The sequence below is a fragment of the Dama dama genome, chromosome 29 (genome assembly GCF_033118175.1).
Source record: "Dama dama isolate Ldn47 chromosome 29, ASM3311817v1, whole genome shotgun sequence".
Taxonomy (NCBI): domain Eukaryota; kingdom Metazoa; phylum Chordata; class Mammalia; order Artiodactyla; family Cervidae; genus Dama; species Dama dama.
The window spans coordinates 53,462,113-53,486,458 of NC_083709.1; the positions used below are offsets into that span (position 1 = coordinate 53,462,113).

At 38.6% G+C, this 24,346-nt stretch overlaps 1 protein-coding gene across 1 annotated transcript in view; it reads left to right on the forward strand.

Annotated features, from left to right (window-relative positions):
• CFAP95 (cilia and flagella associated protein 95) overlaps positions 1–24,346 on the forward strand; it is an 86,484-nt gene that overhangs the window by 17,456 nt on the left and 44,682 nt on the right. The window contains exons 2-4 of the mRNA XM_061132187.1: positions 7,368–7,476; positions 19,037–19,155; positions 19,724–19,792. Coding sequence (XP_060988170.1) covers positions 7,368–7,476; positions 19,037–19,155; positions 19,724–19,792 — 297 coding nt within the window. The remainder of the gene's footprint in view (positions 1–7,367; positions 7,477–19,036; positions 19,156–19,723; positions 19,793–24,346) is intronic.

Below are 24,346 nucleotides of genomic sequence, written 5' to 3' on the forward strand. Positions count from 1 at the left end.
GGGTCTTATTTACATGTCATTCAATATATGCTGAGTGAGGAAAATGACCTCATTTATCTGTCTCCATCAAATATTTTTCTTTTGAGTGCAGTTTTTAGGTTTCAAATTCTGTGGTTTCATAGTTATAAATACATGAATCACACAGAGCCTGAGACACATTGAAAAACAAAGTCCCTCTTCATGAGTCTGAAATGTCACCATTTCTCCCAAGGACATAAAATTTTCTTTATGACTCTTGCAAATATGTCTAAAAGTCTTCATTCTTCAGTTTGATAAATGTGTCACCAAATAGCACTACCTTGGCATATAAATCATTTGCCTGTGAAATCTTTAAAGAGGATTGTCAAGTATTTCTTTGTAGTCTGTGATCCTACTAGTTTTAATGCTTCTAATGTGCCAGGAAATATAGCTGAGTCCCTGGGGTAATTTTCTTGTAAAGTCCTAGATAGCAGTTAATTATAAAAGCTAATAGAAAAGGTATCTTTCTCATTTGGCTCAGATTTACATCAGAAATACAATAGCTGACAGAGTAGTTGTGAACTACATTAATAGTTCTAAAATTTGAAATTAATGTATTCTCCCATCCAGAGTCAACATTTTTAACATCTTTGAAATTCATGAAGAAAATGTGTTTCTCTCAAGGAACCAGAAACCAGAATTCAGCTTGGATTTTCATTGTCAGATATTGCTCAGGTTCACACCCCCTCTGCAATGTATGCTGAGACTTTTCCCGTTTGGCATGCAGATTTATAATTCCTCTGGAGACAAGTTTTTTTTTTGAAAAGAACTAGCATCTCTATATGCATAATCCTTTTTATGTGCATTTTTGTTGAGTGAGCTGGGATGCTCTTTATTTTTATGGACATGTTTGAAAGCCTTTGCTTTCAGCATTTATATTAAGGTGACAGTAACAAAATGTAAGAAATTCAATCAATCATTTAAGATTTAATGAGCATTTACAATGTGTAAGTCTTTAGGCACTGAGATCACAAAAATGAGTGGAAAAAAAATGATCCCTGCGTCTAAGATGTTCTTAGTCTAATGAAAAGGAAGATTCATTAATGGACAATTATTTTAAAACGTGAAAGGTGGAGAAGTGATAAAGATAATGGTCTCTTTGCACACCCCCACTGTGCTTCCCTCACTTAATCTTGAGACCACAGAAAAAACCTTAGGGAGTAACTTGGTCTCCTTTCCTGCAAGAAGAATCCTGTGATCTAACCCAACCTTGTTCTTTTCTGAGAGCTGGACCACTGTGGCTTAGGGCAGCCTGAGAGGATCTTCAGATCCTTGCCCAAGTATGTTCTGGAGTTGAGTTTGTTTAGTCCTGTAACTCAGTTGGGAATTTATATGTGTTTAGTCAAGAGGGGCTTGCAGATTTGATTAGAAGTGAAATCATCCAGCACTTAGGTAGGAAACCCAAGCTTCCAAATGACCCCAGAAACAAATCCAGAAAGTGTTTTTCACGAAATTTTACTTGGGACTATGTTAGACTGGAGGAGACAGGAAATACAGGATCTAGAGCATTCAGGTAATTGTAGGATTGGTAGTAGAGTATTTTCTACAATGGAACCTACTTGTACTTTCTTTGCCTTACTAGATTCAATTGACCTTAATCCTTTCTGAATCAGCCCAAGTGGCATTTTTGACATCAGGGTCATCACTCCAAGTTCCTTTTTATACAGTTGGCAGCTCTGATCCTGTCTTATCAGCCCTTTGCTCATTTGTAATTCTGTTCATATTCATACTGTTTTTCCCACAATAGGGTAGAGAAAACAAATTTCCTTTCTTGTAATTAAGGATGTCTTACATAAAGATTTCTCATATAAAAAAATAGCCACAGCTTAGCTCTGGGCTTGACAGAGCAGAAGCAAGGCTGATTGACAAAGAAGATTCTGGCCCTGCTAGCAGGAGGTCAGGAGGTCCTAGAAGCGCCCCTTCCAGCAAGAATGTCAGTCTGTATCTACACACCTGACATCAAAAACTCAGCTCTTCCTTCAGTGAACAACACAGAATACCTGTATCAAGCTGCTTTAGCCTTGAACTGACTCCTGCTGTCAAACTCCTGTCTGGAGAAAAACGAACATCTGCAGATCCAGTCTGTAGACTAGACCAGGGCTGGTCAATAATGACCTTTATACTAATCCAAGGTGATGTGCAAACTATAAAGACAGTGTAGCAAGTTTTTCACATAGCTAAATTTATTCAATTTAAAGGATTTTAAGATTGATTTTACTTATCTTTGGTGTTGGAAGTCTTCTTATTAAAGGTGATGGATAGTTATTTTATTTTTAATGTTCCTGTTAAGAGAAAGTGTTCGCAATTTTATGTTGGTCTTACAAATTTGGGGGTAAAGTTTTGCTGCTCCGTGAAATCTGAGGTTTGGGGACCACTGACCTTATGGCAGAAAGTGAAGAAGAACTAAAGAGCCTCTTGACGAAAGTGAAAGAGGAGAGTGAAAAAGTTGACTTAGAACTCAACATTCAGAAAACTAAGATCATGGCATCTGGTCCCATGACTTCATGGCAAATAGATGGGGAAACAGTGGAAACTTTTGGAAACAGTGGAAAAAGTGACAGACTTTATTTTTGGGGGGCTCCAAAATCACTGCAGATGGTGATTGCAGCCATGAAATTAAAAGGCGCTTGCTCCTTGGAAGAAAAGCTATGACCAACCTAGACAGCATATTAAAAAGCAGAGACATTACTTTGCCCACAAAGTTCTGTCTAGTCAAAGCTATGGTTTTTCCAGTAGTCATGTATGGATGTGAGAGTTGGACTGAAGGCTGTGTGCTGAAGAACTGATGCTTTTGAATTGTGGTGTTGGAGAAGACTCTCGAGAGTCCCTTGGACTGCAAGAAGACCTAACCAGTCCATCTTAATGGAAATCAGTCCTGAATATTCATTGGAAGGACTATTGCTGAAGCTGAAACTCCAATACTTTGGCCACCTGATGCGAAGAACTGACTCATTGGAAAAGACCCTGATGCTGGGATTGAAGGCAAGAGGAGAAGGGGATGACAGAGGATGAAATGGCTGGATGGCATCACCAACTAAATGGACATGAGTTTGAGTAAACTCTGGAAGTTGGCGATAGACAGGGAGACCTGGTGTGCTGCAGTTCATGGGGTCGCAAAGAGTCGGACATGACTGAGTGACTGAACTGACTGATCTAAGAATCTGGTATACAGTCATCCTCTAGCTCTTTCTCAACCTTGGTACTTTTGACACTTTGAATCAGATAGTACTTTATTGTGGGGACTGTCCTGTGCACCATAGGATATTTAGTGGAGCATTGCTAGCCTCTTTCCACTAAATGCCAATAGCAAACCACTCCACCCAGATGCAACAACTGAAAATGTCTCAGGGTAGGTTGTAATGGTATAGGTGGGGACTATGATCAAAAAGTTTGAAAGTTACTGTTCTACAGACATTGTAAATTTTATTTCATTATATTCATTATTTTCTTATAAAGAATTTTTATTGCAGTAAATGAGAAGTCATGACAACCATAAATAAATTCAGGTAGCAGGCAAAATAAGGCAATATGAAGTATATGTATATGTATAGACATATATGTCTATGTATATAATACTTTGATTATGTGTATATATGTATTACAAAGATGCTATAAAGCTTAATTGATATTGACAAAGTATTTAAAAATCCCCAATGAAGCATGTTATAGATAGATATAATATTATTACCCATAATAACATTTGCATTTTTATGTCACTTTTCACTTGAGACTCTCATTCAGTTGATTTGTGTCCTTAGTGTATGATTCCCAGTTCATCTTGGGGAAACTGAGGCACAAGTCAATGTTCAACTGACATGATAAAATCAGGGAATAATTAGGCCTCCCATATCCTTTATAATACCCTAATCATTTTTACTGTTATATCTGGCAAATAAGCCCCTAAGTATACATTTAGTATTATAATAAGTATATTTTTACTGTTAATTTTACATTTTGCATATTTTATATTTTACATTTTTGAACACATATATTTATTTTTGCTGGGTTGGCAGCATCTAGGAAATAGGGGCAGGTCTTCAGCTGTGTGTTTCTCAGAACCTGCTGGCTCTGGGCACATCATTTGTGGGCAGCCAGCAGACTTTATGGAATGCCAATTGCATTATCTTAGTCCTCCAAAGTTTCATTATAGATTGATGTTTTAATGCTGGGCTTTTGATTGTTGTCTGAGATTGTGGTAAGAAAAGGAACGTGTCTGTATTTTTGGTAATAATCTAGTTATAATACAACTTAAAATACATGGCGGGATAATCAAGGCTGCATTCTGACTTTCATGGACACTATCTTTGCCTTCATGGGTCCCGTCCTCCATTAAAAAAACGTTTTAAATGATAGTTTATGATTGCTTTGGTATAAAGATGTATATTGTTCGTGCTTGGTTACATTCTTTTTTACTGATTTAAAAGTGATTAAAACACTTTTCTTAGCCCCTAAAAGTTTCACAGGCCCTCGACGCTGGGCCTATGTGTGTGTGTGTGCTCAGTCACCCATTAATGTCCAACTCTCTGTGGCCCCAAGGACTGTAGCCCGCCAGGCTTCTCTTTCCATGGGGTTTTCCAGAGAAGAACACTGGGGTGGGTGGCCATTCCCTACTCCAGAGGATCTTCCCATCCCAGGGATCCTATAGTGCCTAAGAAAGAGATGGGCCCTGGAGATAATACATTGAAACATTACTTGGTGTTTTGGCCTTTCATTCCTGTGTTCCTAGGAAGGTATCCTGGTTTTATTGCCTCAGGGAAGAATGACCCAACAGGCAACAAAAGAGCCAAATTCTTGGCTTTGAGGTTCAAAACCTTAGGTCTTGGGATGGCACTGCAGATTTGGAAGAATAGATGAAGAGCTGGGGTATTCTGTCCCTTAGTAGATGAAGAGTTCATGCACTGAAGATGAAAGAGGCCAGAGAAGTTGAGAATATGTGGATTTGTCTGGGATCCCAAACTTGGATTAAGACTTTGGAAATCCTAGAGTAGATGGCACCTATCACTGCCTAATCGTTTATTCCCAGGGTAATGTTTCCAGAGCTGTTGGTGTGTGGGGCTCCGATGCGTCTCCCAAGCCCAGTGTGGTGGGGCCAGGCAAACAATTCAGGGATGGCATCTGGGTTTCTAGGAACCCTGGTTGGAGAGGGACACAAAAAGGTTTTTGGTGGTTCGGATAGTGGCACCCTTCTGGCAAAGTGCCAGTCAGTGTAGGCTGTGTGGCAGGACCAGAGCTCTGCATAGATCTGTAATGGAAGAACATTGGAGAATGAGGATGTTTCCACGGGTTCCAACAAGGAGATATGATGCCAATAAAGATGGGTTCTTGGCATTGTGGTACCACACAAACTCTTTAGAGTTGGAAGAGAACCAGAATTGACCGAGATTAGGTTTTTTTCACCTGAAATTATGAGCACTTGGAAAAGAAATTAAGTATAATAATGCAAAAATTAAGTTACAAATTTTTTACCTCAGAATTTTTTGAAGCCAGATTAGTATTCACTATATGTAGGTTTATATGGGTTCTTTATATTATTTGCAGGACCTTCCACCTTTAATTTTTTTTTCCTTTTAACTCTTCTAAAAATCTTAAAATGTACTGGTATAATTTCTGTCCTCATTTTACACATATGAAAATAAGGGCACAGAAAAGTTAAGTGACTTTCCCAAGGTCACACAGCTAGCACTTTGCTGAGCAATGACTCAAGCCCATGACCCCATTCACTCTACCATTCCTGTTTTGTGGGGTTTTTTTTTTAATTAATTTATATATTTTTGTCTGTGCTGGATCTTCACTGCTGTGCACTGGCTTTCGCTAGTTGCAGTGAGCCAAGACTACTCTTCAGCTGTGGCTCACAAGCTTCTCATCACGGCTTCTCTTGTGGAGCATGAGCTCTAGAGTGCCGGGCTTCAGTAGCTGTGGTGCACAGGCTCAGCTGCCCTGCAGCATGTGGGATCCTAGTTCCTAGACCTGGGATCGAACCCATGTCCTCTGTATCGGCAGGCAGATTCTTAACCACTGGACCACCAGGGAAGTCCCCAACTCCTGATTCTTAATGTCCAATATTCCCCTAAAGAACTTCAGTGAGAGGTTTCTCTCAGGCTCTCAAAAAATGGTATTGGTACCAAAATGCTCTTAGTGTTTTGCAATTAATGCTCAGATGTGAGGAGGGCTGAGGGCTCATGCTGGAGCTCTGCTAACCTGCCCTGGGCTCCCTCTCTGCTGTGTTCTATGCAGAGCTCTGCTTCCATGAGTAGTGGTGGGGCCGTAAGGGTATAAGCTGAACGCAGTGCAGGGCCCCAGCGCCAATGCAGTGGGGTGAGGTGGGGTGGTCAGGTCCTAGGCTGGGTGCCCCACCCAGGTTAGTCAATACTGTTCTGCTTCTACAGTCCTGTGCCCACACTTAACGACACTGTAGATTTTTCTTGTTTAATTGCCCACCCCTTTCCAGACTATGAGCAACCGAAGGCAGGAATTACACCACACTTTCTCCCCATTTGTATCTCCTGCACCTAACAGAATGCCTGGCATGTAATAGGTATTTAAAATATTTCCTGAATGAATGAGCAGATAGGTGGATGGATGGATAATAAGTTCCAGGGTACCTCCATGTCCCTCACATAGTCCTAGTTCCATATCTCTTGATAAAAAAGCAAACCTCTTTTGATGGGTGTTTGGGTTCAGTTTCCTTTATCTCACCTGAGAAAGCTTTGTGAAAATAGCTCCTTCTGTTGTGGGCCACTTCACCTCCTCTTTCCTTCCTTATCCCCAGACATTTCCTTTATTATTATTTTCAACCACTGTTTTAGTCAAAATGTTCAGAATACGTTTCCTCTTTCATCTACATGTTTTAAGAACTGTTATGTTTAACCGTTAACTTCCTTTACACCCTCTTTAGAAGCAGGGACCACAAGTTATAAATCCGTATGAGTAAATATTTTACTATCTCTTGTTTTGAAAAGAATTGTAATTAAAACTCATGGTAGAACAATTTCTAAAGTGGTAAGTTGCCTTTCTAAGATATTACCATGTCTTGTTTTAATTCTTACTTTCAGTAACTAATTTACATTATTAAATAAGATTCACTTCACTGGAGTCACTAAATAATCACTGTGTTGGAAAAGTATTGTTTTATATCATTAGTTTTATCACACATGCTAAATTGTTTTTAGGGAGTAGCCTCAGTATTACCTGAAAAGAGATGGGCAATATATGTCCCAAATCCAGTAAATTTATCATTAGAACAATATCAGAAATGTAGTAAGCTTTCATTGCATTATTTTTAAAATATTTAAATGCAATACATGATAAATAAGCTTTGTCCTTTAACAGATTCTAATTTTCTTCTTAAGGCACCGTGACAGAGAAACTTATCCCAAAGATTATGATATAGAGGGTCCTGAAGAAGTGAAAAAACTGTGTAATTCAACATATCGTCGACTTGGAACCAGTGAACCCCTAGTAAGTAGTAACCACTAATTTTTCTAAGCCCAAATCTTCCTCCTAGTGAAACATGAAAAAGTAGAGGGAGGAGCATTTTCTCAGGGCTCCTCTTAGTTGTGTTAGTTACTTAGGCATGTGGCTTAGCCCCTGTTTGCCTCAGTGACCTTACCTGTAAGGTGGGAGCACTTCATAAGGTTACTGGGTAAATAAAGCAAATAAAGTGCTTAACTCAGTGCCTGGTGCATAGCAAATGCTCAAGAAATTCTTACTGCTGTTGTGATACCTTGCTAGATGTCTCCTCTAAACTTCATCATCACCCTGTGAAGTAGGTATTATTATTGCTATTTTACAAGTGCAGAGGAACTCCTAGATATTAAATGACTTACTCAAAGTCACCGAGCCAGGGAGTGAAAGAGTGAGAGTTTGAACCCATTTCTTTGATTTCATATCTTTTGTACTTAAGGTGACAGAGTTGTAAGTAATTTAAACATGCTATTATTTCCTATAACATTTGTACAACCAAGTTACTAAAGGAGGATTCGTTGCATAAGTACTTCCTGTTTGAATTGTTGTGGATGGATTACTCCATGGCTATTTAGGTGTTTTTTTCCCCCTTTCTTTCTTTAAAAGATAATTTTATTTATTTATTTATTGGCTGTGCTGGGTCTTTTTTTTCCTATTTTATTTTTAATTTATTTTTTTATTGAAGGATAATTGCTTTACAGAATTTTTTCTGTTTTCTGTCAAACCTCAGCATGAATCAGCCATAGAAATACATATGTCCCCTCCCTTTTGAACCTCTCTTCCATCTCCCTCCCCATCCCACCCCTCTAGGTTGATACAGAGCCCTGTTTGAGTTTCCTGAGCCATATAGCGTTTCCTGTTGACTATCTATTTTGCATATGGTAATGTAAGTTTCCATGTTACTCTTTCCATACATCTCACCCTCTCCTCCCCTCTCCCCATGTCCATAAATCTATTCTCTATGTCTGTTTCTCCATTCCTGCTCTGTAAATAAATTCTTCAGAATCATTTTTCTAGATTCTGTATATGTGTGTTAGAATACAATATTTATCTTTCTCTTTCTGACTCACTTCACTCTGTATAATAGTTTCCAGGTTCATCGACCTCATCAGAACTGATTCAAATGCATTCCTTTTTATGGCTGAGTAATATTCCATTGTGTATATGTACCACAACTTCTTTATCCATTCATCTGTTGATGGGCATCTAGGTTGCCTCCATATTCTAGCTATTGTAAATAGTGCTACAATGAACAATGGGATACATGTGTCTTTTTCCACCTTGGTTTCCTTGGGTATATGCCTAGGAGTGGGGTTGCTGGGTCATATGGTGGTTTTATTAATAGTTTTTTAAGGAATTTCCATACTGTCTTCCATAGTGTCTGTATCAATTTACATTCCCACCAACAGTGCAAGAGCATTCCTTTTTCTCCACACCCTCTCCAGCATTTATTGTTTGTAGACTTTTTGATGATGGCCATTCTGACTGATGTGAGGTGATATCTCATTGTGGTTTTGATTTGCATTTCTCTAGTAATGAGTGATGTTGAGCATCTTTTCATGTGTTTGTTAGCCATCTGTATGTTTTCTTTGGAGAAATGTCTGTTTAGGTCTTTTTCCCACTTTTTGACTGCAGTGTTTATTTTTCTGGTATTGAGTTGTGTGAGCTGCTTGTGTATTTTGGAAATTAATCCTTTGTCAGTTGTTTCATTTGCTATTATTTTCTCCCACTCTGAGGGTTGTCTTTTCACCTTGATTATAGTTTCCTTTGCTGTGCAAAAGCTTTTAAGTTTAATCAGGCCCCACTTGTTTACTTTTGTTTTTATTTACATTACTCTAGGAGGTGGGTCATAGAGGATCTTGCTTTGATTTATGTCATTGAGCATTCTGCCTATGTTTTCCTCTTAGAGTTTTATAGTTTCTGGTCTTACATTTAGGTCTTTAATCCATTTTGAGTTTATCTTTGTGTATGGTGTTAGGAAGTGTTCTAATTTCATTCTTTTACATGTAGCTGTCCAATTTTCCCAGCACCATTTATTGAAGAGGCTGTCTTTGCCCCATTGTCTATTCATGCCTCCTTTATAAAAAATAAGGTACACATAGGTGCATGGGTTTATTTCTGGGCTTTCTATTTTATTCCATTGGTCTATATTTCTGTTCTTGTGCCAGTACCACACTGTCTTGATGACTGTAATTTTGTAGTATAATCTGAAGTCAGGAAGATTGATTCCTCCAGCTCCATTCTTCTTTCTCAAACTATTTAGGTGTTTGCTCAATCAGTGTGAGGCAGGAACTCAACTCCCCATAGTCTCCCAAATTCTGTCTTACAGTGTCAAGAGATTTGGGACTAGTTGACGGCTCAGTTCAACTTCTTAGTTTGGCCTTGGGGCCTGAAGAGTTGGTAATTTCACAGACAGATGTGAATGTGTTGAGAAGTCTGGGTTTGGATCACATCCTGCCCCTCAAAGGCTGGGCTACTTTAAAAAAGGGTAAGCCTAGGAAGATCCATAATTCTACCATTGAGAATGCCTCTAGAAAATTCTCTGTTCTGCAAGATGATGGGAATAAATTAGCTTAGCCGAACCCATGCTGTTCCCCATTCCTTTTATAGTTATCATAGACAGAGACTAATAAACATAGCCTGAAAATGGGAGTTTATTATAAAGATGCAGCTGCCTGGATATGGAACAAGGACACTTACCGGAACCAAGGCAGCTCTCTCCCTCCCTCTCTTTTTCTCTCCCCTTCTCTCTCCCTCCATCTTTTTCCTCTCTATCTGATAGACACACACACTCTCAGCATCTCTATTTCTCTCTGCTTTGTCCTCCTTTAGTCCCACAGCTTAAATCTCAGGGGTATTCTGCCAGTTTCCCCGATTTCCACCTGCCCTCTTGCCTTTGCACCAGGCTGCCTAATTGGTCATTAGCCAGCACATGGATGGGGCCTCTTGAGTATAATGCCTAACTCAGAAAATAACCACCCCTTGCCACTTCTCCAAACCCAGCTCTCCCTTGCTTTCTTGAGCATGGTGAGAATGAACACAAGGTGTACAATGCAGGCATTGTCTGGCATACACTTAGCATCTTTGACCCTTAAACACATTTATTTTTGATTCCTAAATGAAAGTGCTCTTGGTCTCTAGATTGTGGGAGGAAATGAGATGAAGTGAAATATAAGGAGTAGGAACCTCAAACATTCATTCCTTATATTCCATGCATTGTAGCAGTTAAATCTCGGGTTTCATAGAGAATGTATAAATGAAATAATATTTCCCTTCTTTATGACTTTCATTCATAGTCATTGAAACCTTGTCCTACCAGGTTTCCAGTGTGTGTTAGATAGGAATGTTACCAAATGAACTTGGGTCCACTTCCTATCCTGCAGCAAAGCCAAAATTCAGTTTGAAAATAGAGACAGGATTTTGAAAAAGGTGTGCTATAAGTCTCATCTGCAAAACTAAGTTACAGATATGAGGCTCTGGTAATCTATCTAAAGCAGCAGAGCAGCAAGAAGGGAATTAACTACATATTCATCAGTGGTGGGACAAAGATAAGTGAGTAATCAGGCCCAGATGCGGCTTTGGGAGATGAGATATGGGCCATGTAGAAGAGAAAGATGACAGAGAGCCATTTTAGTGTCTGCCTGAGAGCACCTCATGTAGGAATGGGAGAGGGATTGACTGTATTCCCATGAGCTGAGCCAGGACATCTAAGTGCAGAGATTGGCACCCTGTATCATATAACACACCACTGGATATTCCCAGAAGGGATCTCAGCTTCTATTAGAACCCCGCAAGAAAATTTTGAACATTCTTCAGTGTCAGAGAGGGTCAGACACAGGCAAACCCAGAGAAAGCCAAACCGAGTACATGTCCACTTTTCCCACATTTGCTTTTCTTCTTCCTCATGTCTTCTCACCCTCATCTTAAACCCTCAAGGAGCAAGAAGGAGTTGGGGTTTAGGGAAGAATTCCAAGGGGGACAATTGGGAAGAAGTCAGCCGAAGTAGACCAGACTGAAACATGCTTCTTGAGAACCTTTCATTTTAAATGAAATTTTGGCTCATACACGGGACTGGGCATTTTACTTATTCAGTAAAACTGTTCTTGGGACAGAAGTAGCCAAAGGTTTTTATATTATCTCAGTGACCAGAAAAGTCCTGAAGTGTGTCCTATATTTCAGCAAAGAGCATAAAAACGAATTATCCCTTTCAAGTAACTATGGATGGACAGCAATGAAAGAAGAATAGATTTGTTTTCTGATTGTTCCTACTTACAAGACCAACTTGTTCAATGAGCCATTTGCCCATTTGTATATAAAATAGAAGTCTATTCACATCATCCCTCTCGATCCCCTTCCCTTACTTTAATTTTCTTCATGGCACTTCAATGACTGGACATATTTAAGACTTGTTAGCTGTTATTTGTCTGTCTCTTCCTACTAGAATACAAGCTTTATGGGAGAACAGATGTTGGTCTTTTTTGTTCTCTGCTATATCTCCATTTCCTCTAATGGTGTCTGGCACATTGTGTGTGTGTGTGTGTGTGTGTGTGTGTATGTGTGTGTGTGTATTAGTCGCTCAGTTATGTCTGAATCTTTGCAACCCATGGACTGTAGCCTGCCAGGCCATGGGATTCTCCAGGCAAGAATAGTGGAGTGGGTTGCCATTCCCTTCTCCAGGGCTGGCACATAGTGGGTACACAATAAATATTTATGGAAAGAAGAAAGAAAGGAAGACTATATTCCACAAACATGTATTAAGTTCCTATTATTTTGTTAAGTGCTGGGATAAGAAGTGTTGTGCCAAGTTATCATGATGAATGCTAGGGTTAGAAACATAATTCAAAGCAAGGTCACTGTACATCAGGAACTCACAGATTTTTTGGGGGTAGTGGGTGCATGCAACCACAGTGGTGGTATGTATGATGGATAATATGACAGGAAGAAGGTCAGGATGCTGTGCAGAGCACTTGAACTGAAATAAGTTGAGGAGAGGGTCAAGGATGGCTTCCTAGGGAATTCTCTAGTGGTCCAGTGGTTAGGACTCAGTGATTTCACTGCCAAGGAACCTGGATTCACTCCCTGGTTGGGACACTAAGATCTCGCAAGCTGTGTGGTGGTGTGGCCAAAGAAAAATATGGCTTCCCAGTAGAGGTGACCACCTGAAGCTCCTGAGCTGAATGTTTAAAGGAACTATCTGTTGGTGGAATCTGGAAAGATACCACCCAAGTTTCAGTGGTAGCATAGTCAAATTCCTACCCCAATGACCCCTCTGGCTTCAGGAAGCTGAATGGAGCCATGGGTTCATAGGGGAGCAGTCATTCAAGCCACTGGAATTTCTGATTGTGTTAATAGTAGTCTAAATGATTATGGGAAGTAGAATTTTAAATTACAATAGTTTGTGTTATTTTATTTGGACTTCATTGAGGTATTACTTAGCTATAACAGAGTGAGTTCCATGCAAAGTAAATGATCAAGAGTACATCTATCATTGTTTCTTCATTTGTTAAGTCCCTCACCCAAGGACCTCATGTCAGATTATGATCCCCTGTCATAATCACTTATGTAAGACCACTTCTAAGAAAGTGTTGTGCATTGAATCCCATAAACTCAGAGGGATTAAATACAGAGTAAATTTGATGTTGTGTCACAGAAGATGAGAAATGTCAGATAGAAAGGAACAAACAGAAACTTGAGTAATTTTATCAAGCAGATTTTTCTTATACAGCTAATGGATCAATGCCAAGGCATTTTTGGAACAGGATAACACTGATGAGCAAATTAGGCTAATATTAGCTTAGTATTAACAACATCACAGTCATTTTGGACTTAAAGTGGCAAATAAATGAATAGTACAAAAGTGTGCTAACATTCATTTTATGAACAGATGAATACTAAGTAGGTCTCAAATACGAGCTGTTTTGGTGGATGAAAATACAACATTTAAAAATTAAAGACCCTAAAAGGGGTATAATTATAATGGATTTGAGAAATTAAATTGTCATTTACTTAATTGGTTCAGGTATTTTCTCTTTCTTTGATTGACATAGTAGAATAGTATTTTGAGTACTACAGTCTTATAGATGCTTGCTGCATTCAGATCTAAGTACTACCCGAAAAATGCGTTATGGATCAAATCTTTATAAATGGAATAATTTTAAATGTCAGTGAAAGAGAACCACTTAAACCAGGGAAAAGGAAGATGTTTGGAGATAGTGGACTGTTGAGTCAGGGCCCTCTCTTGCTTTCTGTCTCCATAATCTCTGAATTTGAAGTTGATGCGACAGGTTCCAGCATGCTCTCCTGGATTTTGGCTTTTCCTATGTCACTACAATTGCATTTGACTTTCCTGTTTCAGGAATTCTGTGTAAGTTTTGGCTAACTTGCGTGTACTTTCCTTGTCTTATGCTTCAGCTATAGGCTTTGGAATTCTATCAAGTATCATTTCTTGGCCCTTGGAACGTGAATGAAAGGCGGTATCTGCCATTTTGATCCTATTACTCTCCTTTGCAACTCTTTTTCTGTGTCAACAGTCATGCCACATGGCTTCCCAGGTGGGTCAGTGGTAAAGAATCTCCCTGCCAGTGCAGGTGGCCCAAGAGATGTGGGTTTGATCCTTGGGTAGGGAAGATCCCCTGGAGCAGGAAGTGGCAACCCGCTCTTTAGGTATTCTTACCTAAAAAGTTCCATGGACAGAGGAGCCTTGTGGACTGCAGCCTATGGGGCCTGCAAATGTCAGACACGACTGCGTGATTGAGCACAGTCATGCTCTAATTTAACTTTCAGAGAAACTAGCTTTTAATATTTCCTGTGTGTCAATTTGCTTGTGTGCGTGTGTGCTAAGTCACTTCAGTTCTTCAGTGTGAGTTAGAGGAGCATGCTTTCAGGGAACCCTATAAGGAACCCAAAAAGAAATGCCTGTTGGGCATCATTTAAAGTGAATCTTGCTGAGAGAGATTCTCCAGGGGGTAAGTTTTCCTCAGCATAAATAGGCTGGTTACATTCAAATGTGAAACTTGAGGGGAAGTCCTAAGTGACCTACTCTTTTCCTGTACCCATTACCCAGATTATACACCTACTGCTGCTGCTGCTGCTGCTAAGTCGCTTCAGCCGTGTCCGACTCTGTGTGACCCCACAGACGGCAGCCCACCAGGCTCCCCTGTCCCTGGGATTCTCCAGGCAAGACCACTGGAGTGGGTTGCCATTTCCTTCTCCAATGCATGAAAGTGAAAAGTGAAAGTGAACTCGCTCAGTCGTGTCGACTCTTAGCGACCCCATGGACTGCAGCCCACCAGGCTCCTCCATCCATGGGATTGTCCAGGCAAGAGCACTGGAGTGGGGTGCCATTGCCTTCTCCATACACCTACTGGCTTTTCTTAAATGTAGCCATACAGAAGAGTTCATTTTAGAAGATTAGAAATAGAGACTTAAAAAACTGATGCTCAGGAAAATGGGGAATAAGAATGATATTATGAAGTGTACTTCCTGTATACATATTAGATATTTTTTATATTACCATTTTACTCAAGCTAGATTTTATTATGCAAATTAAATGGAAATTTTAGTGATTATCCTGTAAGCTTGTGCTATGTTAATTGCACATATCAAATTGCCAATCTCCAGTTTGTGATACATATATATAAAGCCCAAAAGACTTTTAAACATATGGAAGTGTTTTTATAAATTATCCACCCTTATGTCAGGTTATGAACATTTCTAGACCAAAGTGATTTTTCAGATTACGATGGTGTAGGATTAGGTTTGCCTACACACAACAGAGACCAAAAATCAACAGTGACTGTTCACATAAGGTTTTGTTCTTGTATATAAAAAGTCGACGGCACTGAGCAGCCCCCGGCGTTGAGCCGTGGGTGTAAGGGCCTGGGGTTGGGTCTGCTGTGCCCCACCCTCAGTACAGAGCAGAGACGGTGGGTGTTTCTGTGGGGTCACGTTGGTGTGCAGCCGAGGAACTTAAATATGTGGCCTTGGTTCAGAAACCTAACAGATTGCCAGACGAAAGGAAACACTTGAAGTAAGAAGCTTCCTGTAAAGCTTCATAGGTAGAGTTTATATTTATAGCACCAATGTACATTTTGAAACCTTCTTTCAGGGGTAGGAGTAAAAGGGGAAGAAAGGAGGGGTGGGTGAAGGGGTAGACGAAAGCTTTAATTTGAAAAGAAAGTTCAACGAAAGGAAATTATTTTGATTAGATATGTTTTATTTGGGTATTTTGGGACCATGTTATTAAATTAATTGTTAAGCTGCAGTCGAATTGTGGAAGTGAGAGTTTTGGTAAGTATGGACCGCATTGTGAATCACTTGTCAGTTGTACTTTATGGAGCTTATTTTATGATTTAAAAGACTGTATTGTATATAGGAGGTATGTTATCTTCTTCTTATTTGTATGTTTACTATATACTTTGATATTTGAAATGTTATGTACTGGAAAGGCCACTTATATTTCTAGAAAAGATTGGATTTTATGCAACGTTTTTTCCTTGAATTAACAGCAATTAAAAAATGAAAAATGAAAAAAAAGTCTAGAGGATAACAAGCCAGGAGTGGTATGAAAGTTTGATAAATTGTCAGACACCTACTGCTTCTTGCTTTCTGCTCTGCCATCCCTTACAAAAGGCCCAATATGGCTGCTGGAAATTGGTCATTATGTCCATATTCCATACCATAGAAAGAGAAACAGAAGCTGAAGGTTGTATATATTAATTCCATTATACCCTGTTGTCCAGAACCAGTCACTGGTCATTTCTAATTATAAGGGAGGCTAGAAATGTAGTCTGAAACCTCATGGGCCCAACTAAAATTTGAGGGTTCTATTATTGATGAATAACAGAAAGGGAAGTCTAATATTGGAGGATACTATTTACCTCTGATATGGGAAACACAGAGGATAAGTGTGGGCCCTGCTGACAGATTGCTTCTCATTGATTGTTGGCTCCACCACCTACTAGGTTGTAACTTCGGTCAACAGTTTACAATTTTCTGTTTCTTTATTTCTTTGGGTATAAAGTGGGAATAGAGTTTTCATGAGCATTTAATGTGAAGACATTTAGAATGGTGTCTGGTCAATGTGGTATTGTTATTGCCATTATTCCATGGTTTATTGCAACTCACTAAGCTACAGCCAGTATAGTCTCTGGGTTTTATTTACTATTATAACTCTAGAACTTAGTAGGATGCCTGGCACTTCACAGATACGGACGGATGGATGAATGACTGAATGAGTCAGACTGCTTGTTTTAAATTGTGGAACTTCTTTTCTCTCTGGTTTACATGAGCATTACTTAATCCCTTTCAACCTCAGTTTTCCCCTCCTTAAAATGAAGATAAAATAAGCCAAGAGTCCTTCCTTTCTCCCTCCAGATCTACTCTCCACCCTTCTCAACCCTGCTATGTACCAAGGGGGCTGACCTTTATGGATTATGTCAGTGAGTCCTTTTGCCCTCTGGCTTCTTGTGAATTGCCAGGAATTGGCCTGTGGAAGGCGCTGACATCACTGGACGGAGAGCTGGCTTGGACATTTCTTTGCTTTCCTCCTGAGAGGCCATTTTGGCAGTGGCTGTCTTCTATGGATTAAATGATCATGTCCCTCTCAAACTCAAGTGTTGAAATTCTAACTCCCAGTGTGATGCAATTAAGAGATGGGGCATATGGGAGGTGTTTAGTTCATGAAAGTGGAGTCCTCATGAATGAGATTAATACCCTAATAATAGAGACACCAAAGAGCTCTTCCCCACTTCTGCCATTGTGAAGACTGTGAAAAGAGGGCTGTCTATCAACTAGAAAGTAGACTCTCACCAGTCACTGCTAGTGCCTTGATCTTGGCCTTCTCAGCCTTCAGAATTCTAAGAAATAATTTCCTATTGTGTGTAAGTCCCTCAGTCTATGATACTTGTAACAACGGACTGAGCAGACTAAAACACTGTGTCTGTTCTGAAAGCCACAACTACCAAGTGACCCTCTCTTTCCAGCTGTACATCTGGGTCCCATAACTGCCCCACCCTGTGGCTCACCAGTATTGCTGTCATCAGGGTGCTTCATCATTGTTTGCTGGTCTTCTGAATTCTGGCCACACTTTTATAAGCAGATTCTCTATTAAACTTTCTTCAATTCTCCCATATGGTTTTTCTTTTCCTTCTGCCACCATAATTAATACATAGCACTCAGCGTTGCTTTAAGTTTTTACAGGGCTAATGTATATAAAATGCTTAATATGGTGTCTGATACAGAATAAGCAGTCAATAAACTTAAGAGCCACTAATGCTATTATCTGTTTCTTTTTACTATTCATTATTTCAATTTGCCAGTACCTTTGTTTTATATAATTTTCAATGGTGTTGATTAATTTATTGAAATATTTACTGTCAAAAATGATTAGAGCATATCTAAGATTAATTGTTGGGCCAAACTTACACCTTAAAAACAAAATGATACCTAGTAATTTTTTCCCTAAAAGATAATGCTTTATTTTTCATTAGAGTGTAAAATATGGAGCCCAATACAGAGTCCTCTGCTGTTTATTTGTGAAACTTGGAATCTCTGAGGAAGAGTAGTTGAGTTACAAGTGTAAGAGTCAGAGCTGGGAAATTAGGTTGGGAAGCTGGTGATTCAGGAGGTTGAGGGGACAGAAATCATAGAAGTCATGGAGTAGACCAAGGAACCAGGATCAGAGACTACAGTTAAAATTGCTTTGAATTGGATGGGTTCTTAGTTTTACAGAGCCTCTTTAATCTTCACAAAAATGGACCAAAGGAATTTGACTGTAGCTCTAGGATACTCTTGCAGTTGAAGTCTCCAGATTTCTAAACAGTACTTTCTCTCTCTCTCTCTTTTTTTTTTTTTTGAACAAAATCTAGTGGAATTGATGTGATCTAGGGCTTCATAGGATATCTTAGGGAAGCTTGTCTTCAGATTTGTGGCAAGTAATTGGTTCTTCTGGTGGTAGTGAGTTCTGAATCTCTGCTGTGAATCTCCATATTTGTGCTCTTCTAGAGTTTTGAATGGGAAAAACACTGAATCTTCAGCATACATTTTAATTCCTAAGATCCTCTAGACATTACCCATGATGCTTCTGCAATTGATTTGAGTATATCCTATAATTATCAGGTTTTTCTCATAGTAATAATTGTTTGATAATTCATTGAATTATCCTCTGTGATAGAAAATGGATAACAATGGTAATGATGGTATCTAAAGTCGTGTGTGATTTACAAAGTGATTGCTACATTTTCTTATTTAAAGAAGTTAAAATATACTAACCTTGAGAAGGAAATAGAAAGCAAATAAGAGTTAGTATTTAGTTGAATGAAGTACTTTCCATTTCACGGAAACAACCAATCTGATTTTTGTTCCAACAAAACATAGTAAGGAATTGCCATTTTCACATATTTCTGATGAAATCATTGACTGCTATGGGCCATTTATTTTTTAATATGAATAGTCAACATTTAAAATCAGAATGTACTTCAACAGAAATATATTTTAGTAACTGAGAATTTTTAACTATTTATTTTCTTTATATGTGATTTTTTATTTTTTCCAGATTTGGATATCAGAAACACGTGAAAAAATGGCACAAGTTTGTTTAAACACGAAACTGCCCAAAATAAAGAGCAAGGCTTTATTGAATGAGGAAACTGTGAACTCTGGAATTATTGAAAGGTATGCTTAATATAGCCCTTTCCTTAGAACAGGCTTCTGCAGGAAAGGGCTTATAAATAAGCAGTGAAGGAGGTAGGTTGGCCCCAGCTACACATTATTGGACTACAGCAAGCACGGACACCACATCTCAAGCTGCCATGCTTTCTGTTCATGCTGCTCCCTCTGTCTGGAATTCTCTTTCCCTTGGTTGTTTGCCAGCCAACTCTGCACATTATAGGTCCAATTAAAGGTCTTTTTCCCTTTATGTGTTTTTTTCTGGTGATAGTTCTGACTACCTAGGTTTGAACCCCATTTCTACAATTTACTGCTAAAAGTTAGTGCCTTTCTGTGGAAATGCATGACATAGACTTTCTCTTGTACTGTAGTTGTTGGACAGAAATGCTGAAATTTTCCATTTACTTGTTGAGACATTTTATTAATATTTTGTAAAGTTCATTAAACTTGCAAACATGGAAATCCTTTAAAAATTTATAATAAAAATTCAGCTCCCAAATTAGTTTTGTTTGGCTTTGAAAGTTTGTGAATGTCAGTTTGACATGTTTTCTAAAAGTTGTTATCTTGTTTCCAGGGATACTGGATTGCCTGCCACAGGTTTTGGAGCTCTCTTTACTAGACACCCAACAGATTGGCGCAAAATGTTCGTAATCCCTAAACTGCTGCAGATTGCACAAAATGTTTCTTAATGGTTCAGAAGGTTTGTTTGCAGGGGTGAAGGAATTAGTGGTGAATAAAAGTCAACAAACTGTCCTTTATGTGGTATTTTACAGGTTTCCTTCCTTTCTTAAAAAAAATGGTGTTTGTTTTTTTCCAATTTATTAATACCATCAGACTGTTAGAAGAAAAGTAGGTTGTCATTTAAAAAATATGAATAGTGATATATGTGTTTGTGTGCATGTGTATACACAAAAATTAGCATGAGACTTCTTTCCTTTAACAAGCTTTTCCCATCAATATGCAAGCAATAATAATAACAATAATACACTATTCAATACCCAATATTTGTAGATTCTATATTTGTAAATTCTCTTACTGCTAAAACTGATTTATAACCCCCAAGTCAATACTAAGGGTGCTGTTGCAGATAATAATGGATATGCATAAAGACAGTAATGGTGGCAAAAAATTTGAGCTACCCAAAGCACACATTCCCCGCTGAGGTGGAACAAGGTGAGACTACCTTCTTGTTTCAGTTTTCAGAGTGTATGCAAGTGTCCTTTTCACAATCATGTATTTTTTGCATTTTTTTGGGTGATTTTTTAGTGATTTTGCTGTTTGCAATGGTTTCTAAGTGTAGTGCTGAAATGTTATTTAGTGTTCCTAAGGGCAAGAAGACAATGATATGATTTATGCAGAAAATAGATAAACTTCCTTCAGGCATGAGTTACAGTACTGCTGGCCATAGTCAAAGTTAATGCATAAACTATATATTGAATAGAATGTCTTTAAACAGAAACACACATGAAACCAAAATATGTGTTAATTTGCTGATGAAAATGTAACCAGAGCTTGAAGGAACCTAACCCTGTATTTCTCCTAATACGTTCAAGATGTTCTAATTCAGTGTTCACAATGACTTTCCAGAACATTACTGTGAATAGTGAGAATTAACGGTATAGGAAGAAGCTACTACTGTTTTTAACTAATAAAAGAAATTGCTTTTGGAGACAACATGATAAAAAAATATTTCTTTTCTACTCATCTTTCTAAAGAAGACAAACTTCCATAATTGCTATAATGATATATATATATATATAAGTGATGAAATATAGGTAATTATAAGCATGAAAAAATTCTAAGTGTTGGATCATGTATTATGAAGATATGAGTATATATCATTACTGGCAATTTAGTTGTTTGTGCTTCCTTTGAGAACTTGTCTGGCTTTAGAGCTAACCTACTTTGCAGAGTGTGCTTAGAGTGGTAGTGGAAAGTGCTGTAAGCTGACCCTGAGTTGTCTCCTACAACTCCAAGTAGAGAAAATATTCTCTGATATAGAGGAACTGGGCAGTATATCTTGAGGAGAAAGAAATGCCAGGGAAAATAAGTGCAGTTAAGCCCAGAGAAGTACAGCAGAGGCACTCAACTCATATCTCCTACACTCACAGTGAAGACACGAGCTGAGCCTCCCTTTTCAGTGGACCATTTATAGAGTCATCAAAAGCAGAGGCAACTGATCATCTTATTAATAATACAGCTGAATTCCTGGTCTTAAAAATATCATGACACATCTAAAGAGCAAAAGCATCATGAAGAATGAAAAGACGTAGTCAACTTCTACCAGATGAAATAGACCTGATGGAACAAATATAATAGGAATTGAAAACCAATGGAACAGAAATATAAAGCTTTATTACTTAGGGAAATAAAGAAAATGGTTGCAAATATAAGGCAAAATAATAAAAATCAGGTTGACCTTAGTTTCCCAACAGCAACACTGGATGCAAGAGCATAATATTAAAGTATTGAAGGAAAAGAATTTTGATCCCATAATTATTTAAATGTGCAAGTCAAGTAAAGATCCTTTCAGGTATACAAGGACTAGTTTCAGACTTACTGTCCTGCCACGAATAATGATAGAACTGGGCAAAATATTAATATGTTATGCAACTGTTGTCAAGGATTGACTAGCAACCAGTGGGGTTCTGTGTTCCTGAAGATGAGAACTGAGGATCACTTACTCACTGAGGTCACTTTTCCTGGCTATAGTGCAGGGAGGTGAGCCCAAGTGTAGAGCAGTGTTATTGTTGAGCTGGGGGTGGGGAATAGGAATTTAGAGTTTCTGATGTAATTGGAATTTGTAGGACAGACTATTGGACAGAAGGAAGTTGTGTTTGGAGGTAGAAACAGAAGTCTGCATGGAATTTCCCTCAGGTTGTTAGTCAATTGTTTGGCTCTGCATACACTGTCAAAATAGTACATACTCCTGCTTTTAAAAAATCAAATAGAACTGTCTATAGTATTTTCTGAAATTTCACAATGCTGCCCCTTCCTTCATGGTAGTATTGTGTAGTGAACTTCAGGGCTACATTACCTACTTTCAAATCCTGGCTCTGCCACTTACTAGCTGTGTGAACTTGGGCTAGTAATAGTTGCTTAACCATTTTGTACCTTGGTTTCTTTATCTGTAAAATGGGGCTAGAGTTATAGAGTTGTGATGACTAAGTAGGTTAAAACATATGAAACAGAACAGTAATTTGTGCATATATGTTAAATGCTAAGCAGATCTGCTGGTCCAGCCACTTGGCAAATACTTTTGGTCAAGAAACTCCTGTCTTTCAGTTCAGGAAAATATTCTTCATTTATTTCACTGATGATTTATACCTTCCATTTTCTCTGTTCTCACTTTTGGAAATACCTTATTTAGATGTTGGTTTGCCTGGCCTGGTCTTCTAATTTTCTTGTCTTCTCTCTATTTCATATTTGTCTTTACTGTCTACTTTACTCTCTGTGTCTTCAACCCTACTATTGAGTTCTCTTTTTGTTTTCTGAATCCTTCTGTTTTTATAGAATTCTTTTTTTGTTTGTTTGTTTCATGACTGAAATATATATTTGGGGATGTTACTAATAGTTAGTTTTACTAAATTTTTATCCATGCATAGTATCTGTTTTCTCTAAGATGCTTTTTATTAGTTTGCCTTTTGTTTGTTTGGTATCTATCTTCCATTCTAGAAGCTTCCCTTAGATGTTTGGTAATTACTCCTTGGTTCTCTGCTCACAGGGTTCCCTGGTGGTTCACCTGGTAAAGAGTGTGCCTGCAATGTGGGAGACCTGGGTTCGATCCCTGGGCTGGGAAGATCCCCTGGAGGAGGGCATGGTAACCCACTCCAGTATTCTTGCCTGGAGAATCCCCGTGGACAGAGGAGCTTGGTGGGCTACAGTCCATGGTGTTGCAAAGAGTTGGACATGACTGAGCGACTAAGCATTCCTGCTCATAATTAAGAGATGAGGCTCAGAGCCTCTGTGTGAGGATTATTTATTTGGAGCTTCACTAGAGGGATCTAAGTGTGTCTTTTTTTTTTTTTTGCAGAAGCCCTGGTATCAGTATTTTAGTCTTTCCTTATGGACTGGTCACATTCCCCAGAGGAAGTTCCCCAAATTGCCAATCTGAGGAGCAAAGGGCTAGTACCTGTGGTGTTGGAGTGAACAGGGCAATTGACTTGGACATCCATGTTAATCCTTCCTTGTGTATGGTCACTGCACTATGTTGTTGGTCAAGGACTTTGTGTTTTACCCTTTCAAGTGAATAAATATCTAGCTTCCTGCTGAAGTAAGGGAGTAAGGAAGGGGCAGTTATTCAGCAGTGGGGTGTGGGGGAGGATCCTGCCTGGAGTTTATATGCTTCTCAAATAGCTCTGCCCCAATCTTTGCTGCTTGAGGACTTGTTCAGCTTTCTGCTAAGTCAGAGTCCACTTGTCCATCTTCTCTTGAGCTTTCAAAGTTCATTTCTCGTATTCCTTTTTCTGTCCTTCTTGTTCTTGTGGGTTTATTTTTATTTTTTGAATCTCTTTAATTTGATTTTAGTGAAGCTTTTTGAGGAAGCAAGATTCAATGTGTACATTCAATCTTAACCTTGAAGTCATTCAGTCTCATCTGAAATGTCACCTCTTCTGAAGGACCTTCCCTTCCTACTGTCACTCCCAGCCCCCATGGTAGGTCTCTTGTGGGTGATCATAATACCATGTACTTCTTTTATCCCTATCCAGTTAGGTTGCTGTTACTTACATTCTTATTTGCCTTTCTTACTGAATTCAGTGCTCTGAAGCAAAGGCTGTTGCAGCTTTCCCCAGTCCTAACAAAGAACCTGACCTACTGTAGATATAATTAATTTCTCGAATGAACAAACTATTTCTGATGTTGAACAGCAAATTATACTGGAAAAGGGGTATAACTAATTCCTGTTTTACTTGATTTTACAACTTTAAGTCCTGAAGAACTAAAGTTATTCTCAATGTTAGTTTGGTAAATACATTAAAAGACACGGTCTTTTAGAAAATCAGCTCTTATTAGTTTGAATTACTAGAATTACTTGTTTGTTTTATTTGATGCACAAGTATTAGCAAGGAAATGAATACATGAGTACCTTCAACCATCCTCCACTAATTCCATTTGTAATTCTTTCTTTCAGTTAACGTACACTAATTATAGGGCATTCTATACAATAGAATGTTCTGGTGTTGTAGAATCTGCTCTC